At 42.7% G+C, this 23910-nt stretch overlaps 1 protein-coding gene and 1 long non-coding RNA gene across 4 annotated transcripts in view; one reads left to right on the top strand and one right to left on the bottom strand.

The window, feature by feature from the left end:
- LOC118238589 overlaps positions 1-23910 on the top strand; it is a 28861-nt gene that overhangs the window by 362 nt on the left and 4589 nt on the right. Inside the window, exon 2 of one of the 2 annotated variants that reach the window (XR_004769346.1) lies at positions 17452-18195. This is a non-coding gene — a long non-coding RNA (uncharacterized LOC118238589). Of the gene's footprint in view, positions 1-17451; positions 19805-23910 lie in introns of those variants that run through there. The other variant, XR_004769345.1, reaches the window with a different exon arrangement.
- Positions 18344-23910, bottom strand: part of Prkcq (protein kinase C theta) — a 76977-nt gene continuing 71410 nt past the window's right edge. For both annotated transcript variants that reach the window (XM_035442841.1, XM_035442842.1), the window contains 2 exons: positions 19030-19158; positions 18344-18503 (listed from right to left, as the gene is read on the bottom strand). In XM_035442841.1, the coding sequence (XP_035298732.1) occupies positions 18345-18503; positions 19030-19158 (288 nt within the window). In that variant the 3' untranslated portion in view covers position 18344. The remainder of the gene's footprint in view (positions 18504-19029; positions 19159-23910) is intronic.

Raw genomic sequence — 23910 nt, 5'->3', positions numbered from 1 at the left:
GAAACACAACAAAACAAAATCCAACAAAGACAGAATATGTGGTGGTTGCTGAAAAGTTTCTACACCTGATAAGCCTCTCTGCTGATGCAGCAATCCAAACCAGACCAAATCAAACCAAATTAGAAAAAGCCTATGTTTAATGGATACAATGCTCCTGGGTGGAATTCCAGCCCCCCTCCCCCTGAGAAAACTGGAAAGAGAGACTGGAAAAACTACGAGTCTGTTTTCTGGGGGGCAGCTTAAATACCATGTGGAAGTGGTCTTGAGCATCTCGGGGGAGGGGTCATCATTTGTTGGGCTTTCTGAGATGCAGCAGGGGTTGGAGAGAGATAGGGGAGGGGCTTGGGTGGAACTTCACTGTAACATCCCAGACTCTTTGGGTATATGAATGCCAGGGGCTGGGGTGAAGCTTCCACTATAACATCCCAGACTCTTTGTTTATATGGATGCCGGTTCACGTCTGGCTTCTTCCTGCCGACAAGGGATGACGTGGGGGAGGGGGAGAGTCAGGAATCAGTGGGATCACATTCGGGGGGGGGGGGGAGGTTGAGTGAAGAAGCATTCTGTTAGCTGCCATCCTGTGGCCCTCAGGCTCCAGTTTCTTAAGGAGGCGGAGAAGGCAGGTTGCTAGGAGGAAAAATAGATTGTTGTCATTGGCCCTAGTCAAGGGACGGGTGATCACTGCCAGAACAAAGGGAATGGAGAAGTGTCCTGGCAGTACAGAAGAGGCAAGGGTGAATGAATGAGACAGGAGGCAGATGTATCCTTCATTGGGATGTCTTAGAAAACCGAAGGGTGGAGGGCCCCAGCTGCTGGACAGACCAAGTAATCCAAAGAGGTGCTCACTTAAGACTGGAGAGGTGGTACCAATGGGGAAGTCCCAGTAGCTGGTGCAGGTGCTGGCGTTATCTGGAGGACCTTCTGTGGGTTGACTTTGGCCCAGGCAGGAGGAGTGAACCTGCAAGATATGCTTGAAAATGGGTGGGGTAAAACTGGGTTCTGGAGACTGTTTTTATCAGAGGAGATTTCTTGGTATAGAAGAACTTCTCTCAGAAATTGCAGATATCTGTAAGACAGCTGGAACAGATTTACATCTTGGTATCCTAGCAAAAGGCTATGGTTTTAGGTTAAATGGCATAGACACTTTTAGAAGACCAGAGGAAATTTAAAACTCTGAAGTTACATCTGAAACCTGTTAATCCCTGACTATGAAGCCTGTAAAAGAGGCACACCTGTCTGAACTTTTAGTAGGGAAGTTAACTTAATGAACTAATGAGCTATCTCTACCCTAAGTCATCAAACATGGCATCTGAGAGGGATAAGTAGATGAACAGAAGTGAGATAGTTTTTTCAGCTAAAGCAGTCCCAGGTTTTCCTGAAATGGAAGGAGGTGGTTCCATCCACCCCCATGACAGGTACTGGAGAAGGAACTGTTGGACCTGAGTGAGAGGTCAAAACAGAATAGGTAGCTCCTGTGTCCAAAAGAAAAGTAATGGACTTACCGGCTACCTGCAGTGTTACTCTAGACTCAGAGGGGGCAGTGGAAGTCACCAAGTCTGGGCTGTGTGGCATGGCATAGAGGACAATCCCGCACAGGGCATTCTGATTTCCAGTGTCCAGGCTGTCAACAGACAGGGCATGGCCTCGTTGGTGGCCGAGGGTCCAGGCAATATCTTGCCAAATGACCATCCTGCCCACATTTGTAGCTTGTTTTGTCTTTACATATGTATGTATGTGCATCCATATGTTATATATGTTCAAAGTCATGAATGCACACAATTCAAAAGCTCTTCAGAAACATGTCCTTCATGCTCTCTTTCTCAGGTTCCAGAGTTTGAGATGCTCTCTGGCTTCCTCAGGCTGAGGATATATTGTATCTACTCCTTTATACAGAAACCTATTCCCTTCTGATTCTGATTGATTAAATTCGAATTTATGTAATTATTTACACACGGCTATTACTTAGAGGAATCTGCTTAATGTATTATGACTACCTTCTCTACAATCCACAATTCTGTTCCTTTCTGAAATCTGTGACTGAATGGTTTAGGATTCCTCTCTTTACTTTGCTAAGTCTTCCTCAACTTGTTTTCATCTTCTGAAACTTTGCTGATGTCTTACCTGTGTTGTCTCTTTTTTTCTTGATCCTTTTAAACAATGTAACTTTCTTTCCACAACATAGGTGAAGTTGGGAAGGAATTGAATGAATACCTTGTCCCTGGTTTTGCACAAGGCATTGTATTTATTTATTCCCTTAGGCAACTTAAAGCTGAAAGACTATTTCCACTTTAAAACACACTTAGCAGACATAGCCCTCTGGCTCCAGGAATTGAGCCCTGCTCCTGAGTTCCATTGTAGAGGAATCCCGAAGAAAGAGTCGTCCCTGGTCACCGTCACTTGGTGTGGTCACTAAAGGGGTCAGCTGGCCTATCTTTAGGGTTGTTTACAAGACTCATGGGCCTCTGGGGGGTAGGAGAGAATGAGTCAAGGTTCTGGGACAGGAATGTACATATTGAGACACTGAGTGATAGCGAGCAATGAGTCAACCAGTGTGACATAAATAGCTGTGTGCTATATTTTGTAATCACTTAGTTGATCTCTCTGTATCTACACACACACACACACACACACACACACACACACACACACACACACCTCTATTCCTCTCTCCACTATTGTTTCACCAAATAAATGTGTTAGTATAGGACCCTGGAACCATTTCAGTTAAATAGTCTCCGCTCTTCTTTTTCAAGTGGGCTTCATTTTGGATGCTTGCGGTTAGCTTGCTTGTGCCTTTTTATTCCCGGGAGTCAGTCTTCTCCTTTAATAAATAGATAACAGTAGCTCCTGTTCCTCTGGACAACTGCCCCTCCCCCCAGGATGGGGAAGGCAAAGTATAGAAGGAAGAGGTTATGGGAGAGATCTTTCTGGATTTGAACTGTTGTGAAGGGACCCTGGCATTTCTGGGTCTGGTAGGTGATTCAAGCTGGTGCTCACTCATTATGGTGTCCTGTATGGGTCCATGTAGAATGAGATATCTCCTAGCTCTGTTCTTGCTGTGGACAAAAACATCTCTTCTGTGATGACTGAGAGTTATGAGTTCTTCCTCTTGCTAACTGAAAGATGAGCACATCCTGGACAGTGCTCTCTCAATAGTCCATAATTTGTCCACAGAAGTGCCCCATGCCCTCTTGTATGAATGTGCAGAAGTAGCCCAGACTCTGTGAGGACAGTCACATTCCTGTTCTCTTTTGGCTGTGTCAAGACAAAGATGAATAGCTCCTTACCGGTCACTGCTGTCAGAATCTCATTGAAGTGGAGGTTGACACAAACTTCGTACTTTCTATGAGAAACTCATGGCCACAGAAGTAGCTGCTGGTGCTCTGGATGAAGAGGAGAAGGGTTGTGTGGTCCGAATAAGTGGTAGGAAGAGCAAACAAGTTTCTATGTGAAACAAAATGTCTTGATCCATAGCAAAGTGTGCCTGTTGTTGAGTAAGGTGCGTTCTTTTTATAGACAAAGGGGAACTGGAGAGAGGAAGTGCAAGTTTGTTCAGGATGTATTCTGGGTGTCCATCTGAGTGTTCTAATTTGATTATTTAAAAACAAAAGGAAAGAAGGGATATTTCTTGACTGACAGGTACTACTGTGCCTTGGTGGTTAGGGCCCCCAAAGAGCTAGAAAAATCTGGAAGCTTTTCAAATCTCTCCAAAGAAGGTGATGTCTGTTAACATGTTGTTGGAAAGCCTTTAAACAGCAAAGATAGAAAGAAACTGAGGACTAAAGTACCCGTCGTGTTACTCCACCTATATGCTACACAAATGCCCATGCACTGCTCTGAAGAAACAACACCCCAAGAAAAACCAGGAGGCTGCTGAATGTGCTAAACTTTTGGCCAAGAGAATGAAAGAAGACAAAGAAAAAAATCTTTATCCTTTCAAAAGAAGCATATCTCTCTTTCCAAGACCTTTGGCTGGGGTCCAAGGAACAGTCCCCTTGTGTTGGCAAGATGGAGTCTGGGTGTAAGCACAATGTGGACAGGGACTAGGAGGTGTTCTAAGAACTCTACCACGCATGCACCAGACTGTGCTGCTGAGTCTTTTTTCCTAGATGTGGAACCAGCTATGACCCAAAGCTGGGAGAGCTCATTTCTAACTCTCTAGTCAATCATAGTCAATGGTCACTGGTGGAAAGATGCAGGGGGACGCCTATATATCATAGTAGAGGTTTTATCTAACTTCACATTAATGAGGTTTGGGTTCAAGTTTCCATTGTCAATATTCTGGTGTGATCTGAGGTTAGTGGCTGTCACCTGCTACCACAGTTCTTTTGCTTTTCAGATAGATATATTAATAAATGATTCCAGAGGTTTCTGTAAGAATAAGAAGATATATATGAGAACTATTTATAGCCTAAAATATGAAGCAAACATTAACATTGTTAATTGTCCAACAAACCATATAGGAAATATTTGTTATGAAAGCAAGGGGAAATGAGGCACTGTTTTCAGGAGACAGGGAATAAAAGTGGATAGGTTATTATTCCTAAGGACCAACAGTCTTCATATACTTGTCTGCCTCTGGTGGGGGCTTGGTGGGGTCTCTGTGTGGCCGCAGGAGGAGGCTGGGTGGCTGGGCAGGGCTTGAGAGGGAGAAGAGAGCTGAAAGGAACTGGGAGGAGCGGGATTGTCCCCACATCTGGAGAGTAGTATCAGTGGGTACCTGTGTGTGGAAAAAATTGCTCACTGACATTTTAGCTTCTTAGGATTTTGATTCATATTAGAACCAGAAAACATTCAAGTTAGCGCAAACTTCAGCTGTTCCCGTGCTGATCCTCTTAGTTGGGATGAAATGACTTGCTCAAGATTGCACAGCAAACCCAAGAACAAAGGCCATTCCTCCCCACAGGCTGCCCACTCCAGGATATGGATTCTTTTTCTCTCCTGTGTGGGTGGATTTGGTCAATATCTGTGATCATTTTCATCTGGAGCAAGGGAAACAAATGCTTGTTTTTGCCCACAGCCAGAGATTGAGTGTCCTAGTTAACCTTGACTGTCAACTTGACACAGCCTGGAGTCATTCGAATGAAGTCTAAACTGAAGAATTATACAGATCAGATTGGCCTGTGGGCATGTTTGTAGAGGATTGTCTTGTGTGGCAGGGAATAAAGACTATAGACTTGATTGGTAAAAAATGAATAGAAGTATAGAGAGGAACCGGAAGGAATGTGTGCATCTGGTGACAGCAAGAAACAGGTTCTTCCTCTGTACTTTCTACTGCTCTCTACCTTATTGTTTGAAACATGGTCCTTCATTGTATCTGGAGCTCACTGACTTGGCCCACCAATGTGATTGACTGGAGAGTCCCAGGGAATCTACCTGTCTCCCCTAACCCCAGGACTGGGACAGTAGATGTGTACCACAGTGTCCAGTTTTTACACGGAACCTGGGGATTTAAACTCAGGTCACCGTTTGCACAGTAAACTCTTTACCCCTTGAGCTTTCTCCAGTCTTCAACTCTATGCTTTCAATCAGTCATTTAGCAGGATGCATTTTTAAAATCATTGCATTCCAAATTATTACTCAAAAATACGGGACAGACTAATGTAAAACACTCTTACTGAAGCCTAAGTAATGACAGACACTTCCTCTCATATTGCTGAATACTCTAGCAGTTTCTTGGTTAAGTATTGTCTTAGTCACTGTTCTATTGCTGTGAAGAGACTCCATGACCAGGGCAACTCTTATAAAGGCAAGCATTTAATTGGAGCTAGCTTACAGTGTCAGAGGTTTAGTCCTTTATCACCACAGCAGGGAGCATGGCAGCACAGGAGCAGACACGGTGCTGGAGAAGTAGTTGAGAGTTCTACATTCAGATCTGCAGCAGTAGCAAGAGACACTGGGCCTGGCTTGGGCTTTTGAAACCTCAAAACCAGGGACACACTTCTTCCAACAAGGCCACAACTACACCAACAAGGCTAAATTTATTCCAACAAGGCTACACCTCCTAATGACTATGCTTCCTGATGACTAAGCATTCCCTGACGATGAGCCTATAGGGGACATTCTAATTCAAAGCTCCACAAGTTTGTGCTATCTTTTTGATGTGGCCCTCTTCTGCACGGAGGATGTCTGGATTGGGAGGAGTGAGTTTCAAAGTGCTGGTGTTGGAAAGGGTTGATAGAGCAGATGCAAGACAACACAGAGTTTCTTCTTTGAAGATCTACCGTTCTATTGTGTTTTTGAAAAATGTTCCAGAGTGAGTACTTCGGGAAACTCAAGGTCAGGTTGCTCCGTGATCACAACTGATCATCCTAGAGGGAGAAAGGCTGGTAACCTGGCTTTATCTGAGTCATCCAAAAGAGGATCAAAGGTCTTTCTCTGTACCAGGAAACTTATATAGTTTGCTAGGCTCAGGATATTAATGTTAGAAGAAAGGAAACTAATAATCCATTTTGTTTAGTAGATATTATTACTCCACATCATTTACCTGCATTCAAGATTTATGTTTACATTCCCAAAATACCCTCATAGTCACTAGCCAACAGAATTGACATAAGTTCATAAACAATGTAGACAGACATACTGTTTGTACCCACTGAAAATCAGACCCACATGGTGAGCATGCTTGACCTAAAAACACACAAGTGAGAGGAGAATGGAGATGGGCTATGCAGATCCAGGTGGTGCCCAAAGCCATCCGTGGGAATGCAAACACTGTAGCTGTAAATAAACACAGCAGATCTAGCCTTAGAGGACATGGTTGGAGGGGTATTGATGAGTCCTGCCCCTGGAGGGTTTTACTCCAATGGTTCATTACCTCATTGGTGTTCTTGGTGTCTTGACACAAGACAGGACCCTCCACCCCCACCTGTTAAACATTTACAGCCAAGTTTCCTATGAATGTCAGAGAAGAACAGCTGGTTACCCTGGAGAAAGAGAGAGAGAGAGGCAGAGAAAAAGAGAGAGAGACAGAGTGAGAGAGAGACAGAGACAGAGAGACTGTGTGTGTGTGTGTGTGTGTGTGTGTGTGTGTGTGGTGGGGTGGCTGTGGGTAACCTGGTTTCCTTGGGCTTTCCCTTTCTGACATCTGAGAGAAAAGTCAGAGGATGAAACCCATCCCTGGACACAGATTAAGGCATCCGTGGGGGCAGGACCATACCTGTCAATGAAGAAACAGATTGTTGTTTTTTCCTCTAGGACTCCAGGCCCACACAGTCCCTTGACTTGTCTGGTCATCTGGGACCACTTGTTTTGATTCCAAGTAGTGCAGAGGAAAAAGTCCCCTGGCAACTCTCTCAACTCTCTCCTCAAATCTGTAGAATAAATGTCAATAAGTGCTCCAACACTTCCTCACACAAATCCCTTTTAACTGAAAACTTTGAAAGAGATTAGCTAACACAGTGAAAGGAGCTGAAACCTGGCAAAAAGTATTAAAGCTATGAAATAAATAAGCCTCTAAACTCTTGTTGGACTTGGGATACAAAGAAATAGAATAGCCCAGAAATGGATGCCTTTTTTCTTGCAAACCCGTAGAGAACAGCTAAGCTAGTTCTCACTGCATGGTTAATGGTATGGTGGTATGTCTGGACTAATCATAGAGTGGGGTGGGGGGAGGTTGAGTTACCATCTGCACCGCAGGGCAGTGCAAATTAGCATGGGCTTGCCTGCAAAGGCTTTGCTTTTAATAGAAAATATAATCACGATAAATATATTTTTAAATGTTGACAAAGAAATGTTTCTTTGAAATGTATCTTAAAAACACACACATAGCTAGGCCTGGTCATCTCTTCATTGTCCTATTACTGAAAAGGGGATAAATTTCTTAACGTTTCAAACTGTTCATTTTTAGTATATAAAAATGATACTAAGGTTTTGAATACATTTGCTGGGAGGGATTGGGACAGGTATATGCATGTAGATGCATGGCCAGGGTCAGCCTTGGGTATTGTTTCTCTAGCACTGTCAGCTCATGTTTTTGAAAGAGGATCTCTCGCTAGCCTGGGGTTTGCTGGACAGGCAGTCTAACCAAACCTGTGCATTTCAGGTTCAGCCAGAGACCCTATCTAAAATAGAAGAAACTAAATTAAAGACTGAGAATAATTGAGGACGATACCTTATATCAGCTGCTAATCTCCATATGCATGCTCATGTATGTGTGCACACACTGGTACACATTTGTGCACACACACATCAATATGCAAACACAAACACAAACTCCATGTGATAAATCAAGTTTTAGAAACTGCCAGGCGTTGGTGGCGCATGCCTTTAATCCCAGCACTCGAGAGGTAGAGGCAGGAGGATATCTGTGAGTTCGAGACCAGCCGGGTCTACAAGAGCTAGTTTCAGGACAGTCTCCAAAGCCACAGAGAAACCCTGCCTCGAAAAACCAAAAAAAAAAAAAAAAAGAAAAAGAAAAAAAAGAAATTCACATTTCCTTTTTTACTAGTAAACTACTTTATCTCAGTTTTAAAATACACGAACATGAAATCATATGCATTTATACTTAATATTATTTCACTTCCTTTTTGGTTTTGTAATTAAGACTCACAATAGTTTCTCAATTATTTTTATGACAAGTAGGTAAGGAGTGTTTTCACTTAAAAGGTCAAAGCTTGAATTTATTGGTGAACTCTGTTGAATACTTTCTTAGTACATTTCTGCTGTTTGTTTTTGAAATGTTGTTTTCCAATTTATATGGTTTCTATGTAAGATGTTTTGTGATTTCTTGCATGGTTTGTTCGCTTAAAAATGTTTTTAGTGTAGAAATTTTCCCATTTACAGAAGATGTGAATCTAGGCACAAACTACCCATCTCAAACATCTTTGAATACACTTCTGCTAGATGTTTCATTTTCCATTCTCCAAGTTTCCTTCCTGTTTTCCTCTTTTGAGACAAGATTTTTGTTTTCTGTTTTTCAGACAAGTTCTCTTTCTGTAGTCCTGACTGTCTTGGTACTTGCTATGTAGACCAGATTGGCCTTGAACTCACAGAGATCCATCTGCCTCTTTTGTCCCAAGTACTATGATTAAAGGCAGGCACCATTAGCCCCCTTCCACCTCCCTCCTTCCCTCCCTCCCTCCTTCCCTCCCTCCCTCCTTCCCTCCCTCCCTCCCTCCTCCCTCTCTCCCTCCCTCCTTTCTTTCTGCATGTAAGTGTGTATATATATATATTTACAGGTCAGCAGAAGGTATTAGGTCCTCTGGAGCTGGAGTTGCAGGTGGTTATTAACTGCCCAATGTGGGTGCTGGGAACCCAACTCCAGTCCTTTGAAAGAGCAGCAAGTATTCTTAACCACTGAGTCATCTACCTCTTCACTTTGAACTTGAAGTTTTAGAATCCCCTAGGTGACACACCTTGTGCACATCTGTGGGAATGTTTCCTGAGAGGATTATCTGGAACCCAACCTTTCCCTTTCCTGCTTGCTCTTGGGTTAGGATTCTAGTTTTCCAAATTCTCACTGGGATGACCCATGAAACTCCTGACTTTCTCCAGTCTGCAACTGTAACTCTTCACATTCCTCCTGAATATCAGTTCCAAAGTCACAAACCACATGCTCAGGTCATCCTACCAACAGCCCACTTCTCAACACCAGGTTTTTTTTTATATATATATATATATTTTTTTTTTTGCTTTTTTGCTATGACCAAACTCTAAAACAGCAATACAAGGAGGTAAAGGTTTATTTGTCTTACTTCTGAAGAGTGTCTTATGTATTAATATTTCTGTGAAGAGACACCATGACCAAGGCAAACTATAGAAGGGGACTTGCTTACAGTTTCAGAGGTTAAATCTATGGTCATTATGATGGGGAACACAGTAGCAGGAGACAAGCATGCATGGCCTTGGAACAACAACTGAGAGCTTCCATCTGACCCACAAGCAGGAGTCAGAGAGGCAGTGACGCAGGGCCTGGCAAGGACTTTTGAAACCTCAAAGCCTACCACCTCCAGTGACATAGCTCCTCTCATAAGGTTACAACTTCTAATCCTCCTAAATAGTCTCCCAACTGGGGACCAAGCATTCAAATATATGAGCCTATGGGGGCTATTCTCATTCAAATCACCACCAAGACAATACATCACAAAGAAGGTATGCTGGTAGGAGTACATAAGCCTTCGTCAGGATTTCTACTGCAGTGATAAAGCACCAGAACCAAAAATAACATGGGGAGGAAAGGGTTTATTTCAGTTTACAGTTCCATATCACAGTCCACCATCAAAGGAAATCAGGGTGGGAACCCAGAGGCAGAAATTGAAGCACATGGCCTTCTGAGCCTGCTATCTTACACTATCCAGGACCACTGTCCAGGAGTAGGTAGCATCACCTGCAGTGAGTCGGGTAGGACCCCATCAACCATTAAGCAAGAAAACACCCTACAGACTTTGCCTACAGGTAACCTGATGGATGTATTTTCTCAAATGAGGCTCATCTTCCCAGATAACCCTATTTGTATCAAGCTGATAAGACTCTAGCCAGGGCAGACAACTGGTTACATGGCATCTGCAGCCAGGAGGCCGACAGAAATGGATGCTGGTGCTTAGCTTGCTTACCCTACCTACCCCCTTTTATTCAGTTAGGATTGTGACACAGCTATTCTAGCATATTCAGGGTGTCTTCCCTCTTCAATCTAACTGCCCTGGAAACAGCCTCACAGACAGGGCAATGTCTCCTAGGTGATTTTAAATCCTGCTACAGTGAAGGTGAACTGCTTCAGTAATCTGTGCCATTCCTGTTGCTATCCGGAAGTAGCGTGGGCATTGTGTTTTATTTGCTTTCTAATGTCGAGGTATTTACAAGTGAGCTTTCACTTGCCAGATGGAAGTTTCTTGCCAGCCCTCCTGTTGTTAGTGTTTTCTTGTCAGTGACTGGATTCTTTTAACTTATGGCTTGCTGAAGGTGTGTTGGTGGTTTTGTTTAGATTTTGAGAATAACAATGTTCCCCACACTTTCTTCTCTTTACCACATACCAGATATATTTTCCATATTTTAACTCATTAAGCTTTATTAAATCCTGTGAGATCTGATACGTTTTTCCTCGGGGGTATATAATTAGTGTTTACTGACTTGAATTCTCTATTAGCTTATGCTTATTAAACTTTTTTCAGGTTGCCAGCATTCTTTTTTTGCCTAATGTTTTGATTTTTTGAGGCAGTATTTTAATGCCTCTCACTATGATGATATAGTTATTTGTCTTGCATTTTTATCAGTTTAATTTATTATACTTTCAAAAGTCTCTACATTTTTATGTATTCTGGATATTTTATTTGATATACATATATATATATATATATATATATATATATATATATATATATATTATGTTCTACTCAGCATTGATATTACTTAAACCGAGCTTTTTCTTTTCATTTCTTTCCTGTGTCTTGATGAATACTCTCCCCTCGGCCAAAATCTTGTCAAGGGTTAGGTCTCTGAATGTTCTTCCCAGCTAGTTCACAACATTTGGATTTGTGTTCATTTTCTCAGTGTTTGATTTTAGCAAGAAACATACCCGGTTAGTTTGGCCAGAATCTGCCACCGTTGATATCTGATCAAATCCCTCGTTTCTCACCACCCCTCAGGTGAGGTCTTGTCACTCCACTCAAGAATCTTGTTTGGTTCTCCCCCACCCTCCAACATTACTCAGGGATTCACTGATCTTATTTTGCTCCTGGGTCACAGATTGTGTACCTCATCCAGTATCTTTTCTTAGCCATTTATTGTCAAAAAAAATCCCATCACCTAATTTGTGTCTGCTGTTAAATAGCACAAAATTAAAAACATCAACTGGAGACTGTCTTTTACTAAAGAGATTTAACTCATTGACATACTGATTAATGACATGTTTAAAAGCGTGCCTGCTCGTGATTGCTTTTACATTTTTTCCCTTTGTTCTATTTGTTCTTCTAATTGTTTGGAAGCAAACTGACCCTTTTCTAATCTCTTCATGCTTATGTTTACATTAAAGGAAAATAAGTCTATTGAATTTTCTGGATCTGACTTTCTACAAATGTAGCCAAATGATTGCTGCCCTTTGCTGCTTTATAGTTTTCTTATTGTTATCTCCTCTCAGGCCACTTCATCTTTATTCCTGTTACAATCCATTTTCCCCTGAAGTGATGAATAATGAGCCAATTGCAAAGGCTGCTCTATTGCTTTCATGAAGGCTAATTGTTCCCACGAGTGAACGTGTCTATGGATTCATGGAGTCTTTTGGCATTTCCAGTATGTTACAAATCTCAGAACAGAGATTTTGACTTGGTTAATATTTCACCATCTTGACTGACATCTTTAATCAAGTCAGTGGGCCTTTCTTCATTCAGAAAAAATAACAAAATAAAAGACAACTTTTCTGATCCTGAATTCACTGCTTGCTTTTTCTTCTTCTAGAGGTCATCTCCATCACAGTCTGTGAGGCAGCTCAGGAGGCTCAGTCTAGATAGCACTAGCCGTAAGTTCCTGGAAAAAGATCGACAGGCAAAAAGATCAAAGCAAATGATTGAAAGGGAATTTTATTTTTTACTATAATTGTTAATGCACACTAGTTATACATAGCAACAGGCTCACTGCTGCAGTTCGACACATAGGTAGTGTGTTCTCATTGTATTTTTTTCCCAGCTACCCTTTTTCCTCCCTGACTCTGGTTTCCTTTCTTGTCCCTAGTTAAATCCTGTTCCTACTTTCAAGTTGTTGTTTTTTTTTTTAATCTTCGTATAAGATTTTTAAGTGTATGATATACTTGTTTATCTACCTCGTACCTATTCTGCATAACAGGATGGCCTCAAGCTCCATATATTTCTCCACAAATGACATGATTCAGTTCTGCTGTGAAGGGCACCACAATGAACACACATGATCAAGTGTCTCTATGGATATTAACCTCGTGGGATATATGTCTAGGAATAGTATACCGGGGTCATTCTAATTTTAGTTTTTAAGGGATCCCTATGATATTTTTCCACAGTCGCTGGACTAATTTTCATCCCTATTAACAATGTATAAAGTTGCTTTTCCCTATATCGTTTAATCATTTTTCTTCTTCCTCTTCCTTTCCCTTCTTCCTTCCTTCTCTTGTTCTTCTTCCTTTTCCTCCCATTCTGTCTGGGATGAGAGGATTTTAAGTTTAAAAGGAAGCTTCTAATCATATGAGCATTCTAATCAAATTGGTCCTCTTATTTTTATGCCACCATTGACTATTGATTGGTAATTGGTCTTTTGGAGAAAAAGAAGAGAAATGACATCTCATGGTACTTCTACTTAGTGTTTAATATATATGCTCACCATCATTTATGACTGCCTAAGATGTGTTAGGCATGCAGGGACCAAGGTTTTTGTCCTCAAAGAGTTCACAGTGTAGAACCAGATATGTAGTTCAGGGAAAGACGTGTCATGGGAAGAGCTACGTGGAAGGACATCTAATTTGGTTCAGGAAGTGCATTTCCCCACAAGACAATTTTGGATTGAGAGTTTTTTGGTGGTTTGAATAAGAATGGCCCTCATAGGCTCATATATTTTAATGTTTGGTCACCGGGGAGTGGTACTATCTGATTGAAAGGATTAGGAGGTGTGGCCTTGTTGGAGGCAATGTGTCACTGGGGGTAGGCTTTGAGGTTTTCAAAACCCAAGCCAGTCCCAGTGACTCTTTCTTCTTGCTGACTATGGATCTAGACGTAGAGCTCTCCGCTACTTCTTCAGCACCATGTCTGCCTGCATGCCACCATGTCCCACCATGGTGATAATGGACTAAACCTCTAAAACTATAAGCCACCCAATTAGATATTTTTCTTTATAAGAGTAGCCGTGGTTATGGTGTTTCTTTATAGCAATAGAACCGTGACTAAGAATGGGCTGGGTTTAAAGTAACAAAACCATTCAAGGCATACTGAGCTTCATGTTTAATAATCAAGTGGGGCTGGGGAATGCAGCCTGGTGGGGAAGTGTTTGCTCAGTATGCTGGCTTTTATGTCAACTTGACTCAAGCTAGAGTCATTGGAAAGAAAGGATAATCAGTTGAGGAAAATTAGGCTGAAGGCAAGCCTGTAGGGCATTTTCTCCCCTCTTAATCCCTCCCTTCCTCCCTCTCCCTTTCTCTCTCTCTCTATTTCTTTTAACTTTTATTGATTCTTTATGAATTTTACATTTGTGTTCTGATCCCACTTATCTCCCTGTCTACTTGAATCCTCCCTTTGTCCTTGCAAACTTCCTCCCAAAACAAAATTTAAAAGAAAAACCAAAGACCAAACATAACAAGCAAAGCAAAGCAAAACAAAAATAAAACAAACAAAAAAAAAAAAGGGAAGAATTTTGTAGTGAAAGCTGTAGTATGGCCTGTTGAGTCACACAGTCCATCTTTCTTGTAAGTGTTCACTGCCACAAGTCATTGGACTCATTGGTCTGGGTCAAGGCTTCTGCTTCTGCTACACCACCGATAATGGGCTCTGATGGGGCTTCTCTTGGATATTCCGCTGTTATCCTGTGCTGTGGAGATCCTGCAGCTTTGGATCTGCAGATCTGTCCCTTTTACATGCTCCAAAAGGTCATAAATGAGGTGGATGGGTGGGCTAACTCATAACCCTAGTTCTGGGCCTGGGTGGTAGCTGGATTGGTCAGCCTGCCAGCTTTCCTTCATCACCACCTGGGCAAGCTCTCCATCACTGCCTTGGTTAGCTCATCCAGTGCAGCCTGCAGCAAGGAGCAGAGCCAGTTATTCCTGCTGACCCACACCAGGGCCAGCTCCACTGTCTTTCCCAGGCAAGGTGCAGAGCCCTCTCTCCCGATTGCTGTTGGGGCCATACAAGAGGAGGGTGCAGCAGGGTTAGCTCTGCTGCTCTCATGACCTCAGGGTCAGCTCACCTGTGTCTCCGACAACAGGGTCAGTCCTACTATGTTGCCCAGGTGAGGTGCATGCCTGAGGTGAGGGATGGGGCCATCATTCCCTAATGCAGAGGCCAGCTCTCCGCTGAGGGGTAGGCCCAGCTGTCTTGCTGAAGTATCCAGCAAGGGGCAGGGCCAGTTATTCCAGGGCCAGTGAAGGGTGGGGTTGGCTCAGCACAGCATGGTTCTAATGACCCCCTGTGCTGACACTGATTAGGGACATCATCACAGCCCCCAGCTGCAGTGGGACCACCAACCCAGACATGGCCCTTGGTGGAAGCTCGGGTCAGATGGCACATTGTTTAGGGCATTTTCTTAGTTAGTAATTGATTTGGGAGGACCCAGCACATTGTGGGTGGGGTCATCTCTGGGCTGATGGTCTAAAATTCGGTAAGAAAGCAGGCTGAGCTACTCAGTCAGCATCTTCCCTCCATGGCCTCTGCATCAGCTCCTGCCTCCAGAATCCTGCTCTGTCTGAGTTCCTGTCCTGACTTTCTTTGATGATGAACTGTGATGTGGAAATGTAAGCCAAATGAACCCTTTCTTCCCCAAGTTTCTTTGGTTATGGTGTTTCATTACAGCAGTACTAACCCTCACTAAGACCCTTAGCATGTGCAAGGTCTTGGGTTCAAACCTCAACCCTACAAACAAAACAAAAGAAGATGCTGAAAGGACAAGAATTCCAGTTTCTGAAAATTAGGAAGTGAGTGGACAAAGGGTGGAAAATGAAACCAGAGAAGGATGACATGTCCTGAACATTAAAGTCACTGCTTGCTTTGGATTTGGGACTTTTGTCCTGTAGGAAGTGAGAGGCTATAATATAGCCAAATGAGACAATGTTAATATACAGTGGAGATATTTGAAGGCCCATCTTTATTGTGGCACTATTCATAGTAGTCAAGTATAGAGTCAGCCTAGATGCTCATCAGTGGATGAATGGATAGGGGGAAACATTGTACACACATATACAGTAGAGCTACAACATATGTATTTATTTATTCCTTCACTAATCACTAATGAGAAAAGTGGCTATGGAACATACAGAGATAAATTGAACAGAGATCTTTCACACTGGGGGTTTATAGCTCACCAGAAAAATGATGAAGGTACCAAAGGAAGTAGCTGGTGATAGGCGAGCTGAGGTAGAGGATGCGACATGATGGGCCAGTCATGTGATCTGAGAGATAAAGGGGATTTGGAAAAGTGGGAATGGGGCATTAGGGGCAAATAAAATAGTATCAGGGAGACACAGAGGTGAGAACTTATTTTTGTGTCTGCACCATGCTGAGAAACTCAGATGTTGCAACTGGACTCAAGGTAAAGAGGAAGTCCAGGAACTTTGTCCATGGGGGTTTTACTTAGGGGACATTACATGGATTTTTCAACTCGTGTGTTTGCCACACAATGTCAGTTTTCTTTTGGAAAAAGGAATCAGATGTTTGTTTCTGATCTTTCACCTTTTCATAGAGTCCAAGATCCCAACCTAGTAAATGCTGTGGCTTCCCACCTCAACCAAATCAAGAAAATGTCTCACAGGCTAACCTGAACTATAGAATCTCTCAGAGGCACATGGAGGTTTGTTCCCATGGTAATAATAAACCCATCTAGTTGACAATTAACGCTAACCATCATACTGTACAAAGGACCATAATCATAGGATTTGGCATAAAAATCAAAATCAAGGAAGTTGGAAGGAGAAAAGGGATTGCTAATGATAATTCTGGTTCTGGGTCCAGGTAATGGAGGCTATGGTAGGGTCTTTAGTAGAAATAGGAAATACAAGGCAGAACTATTTCCTAACAACGGAAGGAACACATTCTGGGCACGTTGGGTTAATATAGTCTGCTAGCAGAGGGGCTACAGCTGGAGAAGTAGACTTGTGACTGTCTGCATGGAGTGGTGCTTGCTTACATGCCAGAAGTGGAAAAATACCAGCGCTAGTAAAGGCGGGGACGGAGAGGGCTTTCTGAGGGATCTAGAGTGAAAGGAAGGACAAAAAGTCAACAGAGGGGCAAGCAAGAGAGGATGCAGGAAAATGTCATCAGAAAATTCCAGAAGGCAGGCTGGACAGGAGCATTGTTCCTATATAAAATGAGGCCGTAAGGTGAATGAGGAAGGAGAACATTTCACCAGGGCTAGAAGTTGCCACTGGAGGAAGTAAGGCCAGGTGTGGTCTGAAGGCAAACCTGTGTGGATCCCTCCAACAAGAAATCTTTCAGGGGAGAGGCAAGAGGAACAGATCAGCAATGATGCTTTATTTACCTGAATGTCTCACTCATATGAGTGGCTTTTTTTTCTTAATTCCTCAATTTTAAAACAAATCCAACACTGGCTACATTTTGTTGGTCACCATGATGGTAAGTATGTCTTCAGGGGAAACAGATAGAAAATCAAACTATTAAGAGTCATCTTTTTTTTTTCTTCTTTTATTCCATTTTACATATCCACCTCTTTGTTACTGTCACAATATCTCACCAAAATATACAAACAGCACAAATAGTTTAAATGTATAGTTAGTACTCTAGTACAATAGGACTGACTGCTGCAAATAGCATGCATGGGTTGTTTGTCTTGCAGGATACCTAGAGGGACTTAATTTGTCATCACATCACCAGGAACAGCATGATAAGGAACCGGTTTTCTTTATCTCAGAAGAATCATGCACTTCAAGTCTTGTGTGATGGGGAGATGGTAATGAATGGCTACACTGATGAAGAGAACAACTGAGAACAGACGGAAGGCAACGTTTGATGGCAAACTATCTGGTCTTTGTCGGTTACATTTACCTCTGTGTGAACAAGATGCTCCACACAGGCAACACACCCTTCCCTGTTGGTGACATGAGCTCTGCTCATTGCCACTTACTTTCCTCTGTTTTGTGAATGTCAGAGCTGGCCAGAATGAACAGATTTGTGAATCTCAAGTTCCAATCTATGTTTATTGGAGAGAATCCCATCGAAACCCACTCAGGGCGCTCCCTTCCTTCCCTTCTGCTATTTACATTTCCACAGACATGCACAGAACAATGTCGGTTAGGCACTCCTTCTCAGTGGCTGAGTGATATCTACTTCTGTAAGACGCAATCTGCTGTTCCATTCTTGAGAAATGTGTTCCATTTGCACCTTGGTTCATCACCAACCAGAAACTGCTGTCTAGGGCAAGAGAAGAGTTACGATTCGAATCTTTCACAGTATCAGGAACCATCTTTCAAGTAAATGACTTGAGTTAACAAACGATCTAACTTCGAGGGCTGCTGTGAAAGATGCCAGGAGATATGATGGGATGACGTCATTAGTGAAGTAGACTTGGTTTCTGCTACAGGTAACAGGTCATGTGAGGAGTGGTCTTCCCACCTTTGCTGTTGAGTGTTTATTTTCTTTTCCAACTTGAAAAAGAGACCCCCGGAAGTGTTACTCAAACCAGTTCCCAGAGAGAAGGCAAATCCCTTCCCATCTGGGGAGGGGTGGGGTTCAGGAGCAAACAAGAGTCTCCATTCCTGGGTTAATGAAGGAAAAGTTTCTGAACATGTTCTGGTCCATGCTGTTGATGAGTGCTCTGTCGGCGAATGACAGCCGGGGTTTCTCACTTAGGAATTCCTTGTCGAAATTGCTGCAGTCATATGGTGATTTCTTAGTCACAGTTTAAGGAGGAGAGAAAAAAAAAAAAGGGAAGAAAATTAGCCACCAGGTTCATTACCTTAACTTTGCTTATGTAGGCTGTAGTGTGTGCACAACCAGTGGGTCCTAACCCCGAGTCATCAGTTCTTTTTATTAGAATAATTCATTGCACACGAAAGAATTACGTTGTACAGGTTTCAGTCACCCAGACTGTGACCATGAAACTTTTAAGTGCTGCATGCAAAACCCCATCTCCTGACAGTCCCTTTTGAAAACAGATGTTCAACTTGGGAATGTTCTGCAATTTATTCTTCCCATAGGTAAATTTTTGATGACACAGTTTAAATCTGGCAGGCAACAGGAATACCCCCCCCCCCAACCTCTCCTCTAGCTAAATAGTGTGGATTAAAGAATCGCGTCCCCCTGCCAAGGGTGGGGTTGGGGCAGGTTTCAGGAACCGCTGTTACTTGATTAGGGTGATAGCCTGTGACAAAAGGAAAAGGGCTGAAGCCAGTCTGTTCAGTGGGGGAGACCTTACCACTTTTGGCCTGAAAGGTGGGTCAATCTCTTTCCTCTCAAGTTCTTCCCAGTTGATCTCTCGGAACAAAGGATGCTGGCGGATATCTCCTTGCACGCCCAGCCTCTTTTCGGGTTCTCTCACAAAAAGCTGCAAGGAAGCAGAAAGGGAGTAGTTCACATCCCCTGCAATGAGGCATTGATAAGATCAGGTGGGTATACACTCACTTGGTGTGAGCAACTGGCTTTTTTTGCTGACCTCTGTGGAGATGGAATAGGTTCACAGTAACTTGATACCTTCTCTGAGTGAACTGTTTTGCACTCTCCATAGTCTGGCTTTGACCTCCTTCCTCTTTGCGCCAGGCGGGCCATAACTGTGACTTATATAGGCCTGGCATGAAATCAGTTTTGCGTTGTGCTACTTACATGGTCTCTGACAATGCATAGACTCTACGTGAGTTTCCTAACCTTTGCCATACAGTGCTGGTTGCTCTTAATTGTCAACTAGACACAACCTAGATTCACCTGGGAAGAGGGAACCGCAAGTGGAGAGCTGCCTCTGTGACACTGGCCTATGTCAGTGTCTGTGAGAGACTGATGATTGACGTGGGTGAGGCCATCCTTGGGCAAACAGTCCTGGGCTATATAAGGAAGGAAATTAAGCACGAGTCAGGGAGCAAGCCAGTAAGCAGCATTCCTCCATGGCTTCTGCTGCAGTTCTTGTGCGAGTACCAGTCCCCATTTCCCTCAATAGTGGACTGTCACCTTTAAGTTGAAATAAACTTTTTCCTCCCCAAGTTGCTTTTGTTAATAGTGTTTATCAGAGCAACAGAAGAGAAACTAGAACATATACCAAGTGTCTGTATCATAGGTATGTCCTTAGGATTAAATAAAACAGTAATATACACATATACACATATACAGACATACACATGTATATATTGCACACACATATTACATAGAGAGGCATGCAAACATGTATACAATCACATGTATGTGGACTTAAGCTTGCACACACATGCATGCCTGTGCATATGGCTAAGTATATATGTATGTGTGCATAAACACATAAACCATCACTCAAGAGGCCAGGGAAGGAGGATCATGAGTTGGAGGCCAGTGTGGTCTGGTCTGATCCAGTCTGGTCCAGTCCAGATGATGTCAGCCTGGGCTTTCCAGTGAGGTGGTGTTTGAAAAAACTCCAGAGGGGATGGAGGGAGAAGCCTCAGCAGGACAGAATGAGCGATTAACGTATATGTCTGACTTAACTGCCCATCCAAATGTGAATTTCTTATAGAGAGCCCTATCTTAAGAGTCCAGCATTGTGGTGCTTGCGTGTAATGTCAGCTAGTCCTCGACAGTCAGTTGATGTCTCTGCAAGGCTTCTGAGGCCTCTGGGTACAGACAGTCATCATCCACTCCACAGACCTATTGGCAAATGCTATTCAGCACCATGTTCATCTCTCCAGCCTCTCAGCCAATGTTGGGTACTTTCCCATTTCACCACCTTCTCTCCTGTCACCCCACCTAACAGTCACAATGGTTGTTGGAAAGATGGCAAGCAACCTGGAAGCTTTTTAAACTTTAATCTGTCCGGGGTTATGCAGCAAGAAAGTCTAAACATTAACTCGGAAAATAACAGGTCCCCAGGTGTCTTCCTATTTCTGCACCAGCAAGGTATTTGTGACTTCTATAAACTCATAGCTCAGGTGTTTTAAGGAGACTATGGCCTTTAAGATAGAAAATGTGGCAAAATGGAGGGATTTTTCCAAGTGTCTCCCACAAGGGTTTTAACCCCATTTCTTGCTTTTACCATTTCTAAGAATAGCCAGGATATGGCTACTGAAAACCTCTTTTAATGATGTTATCTTATAGTTTGAAAACCTTTAGAGCCTCTGCTCTCTCCAAATCACAAAGGCATGCTTCAGAAAACTGCAAAAGAAAACTGGAGTTTTTTTCTTATTAATTGATTATTAAATAAGAGAGTTTTTCTTAAAGTTCCAAGTGCAGTCAGGCATGGTGTCACACACCTACAATCCCAATAGCTGTGAGATGGACTCAGGAGGATCAGGAGCAAAGGGCTAGCTTTGGCTATAGAGTGAGTTTGATGCCAGACTGAGATACTTGAGGCCGTGTCTTAAAAACAAGTGCCAATAGCAGAGTGGTGGTTGTGCACACCTTTAATCCCTGCACTCTGAAGGCAGAGGCAGGCAGATCTCTGTGAGTTCAAGGTCCACCTATGGTCTACAAAGCTACACAGAGAAACCCTGTCTCCAAAACCAACCAACCAACCAACCAAACAAACAAACAAAAACCAAACCAAACCAAAACCAAACCAAAACAAAAGAAAACAAAACAAAACAAAGTGCCAAGATTAAAGTTTATGAAACCATTGCACATCCATTGATGAGTCCTCATTATGGTCCTGATGCTGCTCTCAGCATTACCATCTGGCAGCCATGGAGGACTCTTACGGAGATCCTGAGGATCCAAAGTGCTTTATAAAAGTACTACACAATGGAAGCAACCCGAGGCTATCATGTAAGAGATCAACCATATTTGCATCATGGGAAAGTGATTAATCTATTTGTCTGGCTTAGGGCTCTAGTAGCCTTGGGTAAGTTTTCTGAATCTTTATTTCCTATTTAGCCATTTTTCCATTACTGGAACAAAATACCTGAGATAATCAATTTTAAATAGGAAACTTTTATGCTGGCACATGGTTTCAGAAGTTTCAACCCATGGTCAGTTGGCTTCATGCCTTTTGGGCCTGAGATGAATCTGAACACTCAGGTAGGAAGCTGGTCTCTACACTTTACATCACTGCCTCTGCTCTTCTTTCTCTGCTTCCCCACAACCAAATTATAAGTTACATTTTTTAGGGCCCCACCCCTTCTCAAAACCCAAGATAAATCATGTAGTTTCTCTCGGGCTAAGAATGTCACAATGACCTGCCAGTGAGCAACCATGGCCTTGCATGTAGCTCTAAGTTGGCGAGGATTCCCAGATAGTAAGTAAACAGTTGGCTGAACCTTGAGCCTGAGACTGGGACTACTTGTAAAAAGTCAATTACTGAGAAAGTTATGTCTAACCAAGTTGCTTCTATTCTGACCTTGAATTCAGCAACAAACAACACCTGGGAAAATGATCTCATGTATTTGTTTCTAGGGCAACCAGATACTGTCTCTAGGGGCAACCAGCCTGCTTTGAATTTGTTCTGAATTCTAAAGTTAGCTTGTCTGTATAAAAGGCTGTCTTTGTGATCCAGAATCCCATGTCAGTCTGAATAATGTAAAATATCCTAGTATTAGTTCTATTCATCAAAATTATTCAGCTTAAGTATCATCTTTCTGACTATCCACAGCTATAATTGTGCCCAGTAGATGGAATATTTTCATGAGATAAACACACAAGAAGTAGGAATACACCCAACGCTGTTATTGGGGAAGAAATGAAGTTCTTAGGGAAGAAATGAAGTGACTCATGAAAGAAATTACAGACAGGAGCAACTGGTTTCCACAGCCAGTGACCACATGGTCTTGCCAAGTGGCACTCTCCACCACCGAATTATGTGTTTGATGGGTTGACCTGCTGAACACTAATTGTCACTTGCTGTATATTCCCATGGCAGCTCTCAGGAAAAAAAGAGAGAAGGGTTGGGGCTAGGATCTTAAGTCTCTCCAGTAACTAACTCCCTTGCACTATAATCTACCCCTTACAGGTTCTGTTGCCTCTCGAGCCTCTGTCACATAGGCCTTTGGGAGGATATTTCAGATCCAAACTATAGCAGTTCTGTTTGTAAAATGGAAGGTTAGTTAAGGTGACTTCCAGGACCCAGAGAGTCCTGATGTCCCCATATTCCTACTCACACTCAAGACACATCTGTCCCTTCTTCCAGGACAAATCTGTTCACTGAATAGATCACTGGCCACTCTCAGTTTCATAATGATAACTCACTTCTAGGGGGTGGCTCAACCCTTCTCCCAATCATTAGTCTTTAAATTCTGCCCCAGTGCTCTCTTCCTGGACTACCTCCACTAAAACAGAGATCACCCTCCCTTTGCAAGGTCATCTGATTGGCTATACCATTCATTGTGACCAGTGAGAGTCATGCTCAGTGCTAGCTGTCTCAGACAGGTCCATGTGATTTGTTTTGATTATTCTAATTGTATATATTTATGGTGTACAGCAGGATATGTTGATTTATGTGGAATGATTAATCAAGGTAATGAACATCCATCATCTCACTTTTTTAGGGGTGGGGGAGAATGAGAACATTTAAAATCTGCTCTGCACCTTTCAACCCTGCAGCTCTCATGTGGGATAGCATGTTAACTATAGCCCGCATGCTAGACAGCAGATCTTCAGAATTCTTGCATTTAAGTGGTATGTTGTGATTTCATCCTAATTTTCAAAATACATTTTAAAAAACAAGAACTTGGGCTAGTGAGATGGCTCAGAAAGTAAAAGACTTCCCGTGCACACCTGATGACTTGAATTTGATTTCTGGAAATAACACTAGAAGGAGAGAACTCATTCCCAAAGTTGTTCTCAGACCTGCATACCTGTGCGTTACCATACACAATGCACTCAAGTATACACATGCACACATGTGCAATAGTAATAAAATAAAATTTCAAAGAAAAATAGAAAGTATATCACTGTCCTACTTGTTGGTTGAGGATATTGAGGCTCAGAGTAGCTCTGTCGCTTCCTCAAGGTCATGAATCCAGCCAGCAGCCGTGGCATCATGGTCAGTAAGTATCCTCATTCCCACTGTGGTAGAAGGCTGTCTCTCTGCTGTGACCCACAGAACATTTCCCAGCAGGTTTCACCTGCTGTCTGTTTTTCAAGTCTGTCTGTCCTGTGGACTATAAGCTCTGGGGACAGGCACCACTTGTGT

This window comes from Cricetulus griseus, chromosome 3 (genome assembly GCF_003668045.3).
Source record: "Cricetulus griseus strain 17A/GY chromosome 3, alternate assembly CriGri-PICRH-1.0, whole genome shotgun sequence".
NCBI classification, from domain to species: Eukaryota; Metazoa; Chordata; class Mammalia; order Rodentia; family Cricetidae; genus Cricetulus; species Cricetulus griseus.
The sequence above is the reverse complement of the archived record's forward strand: the minus strand, read 5'-3'. Positions and strand labels throughout refer to the sequence as shown.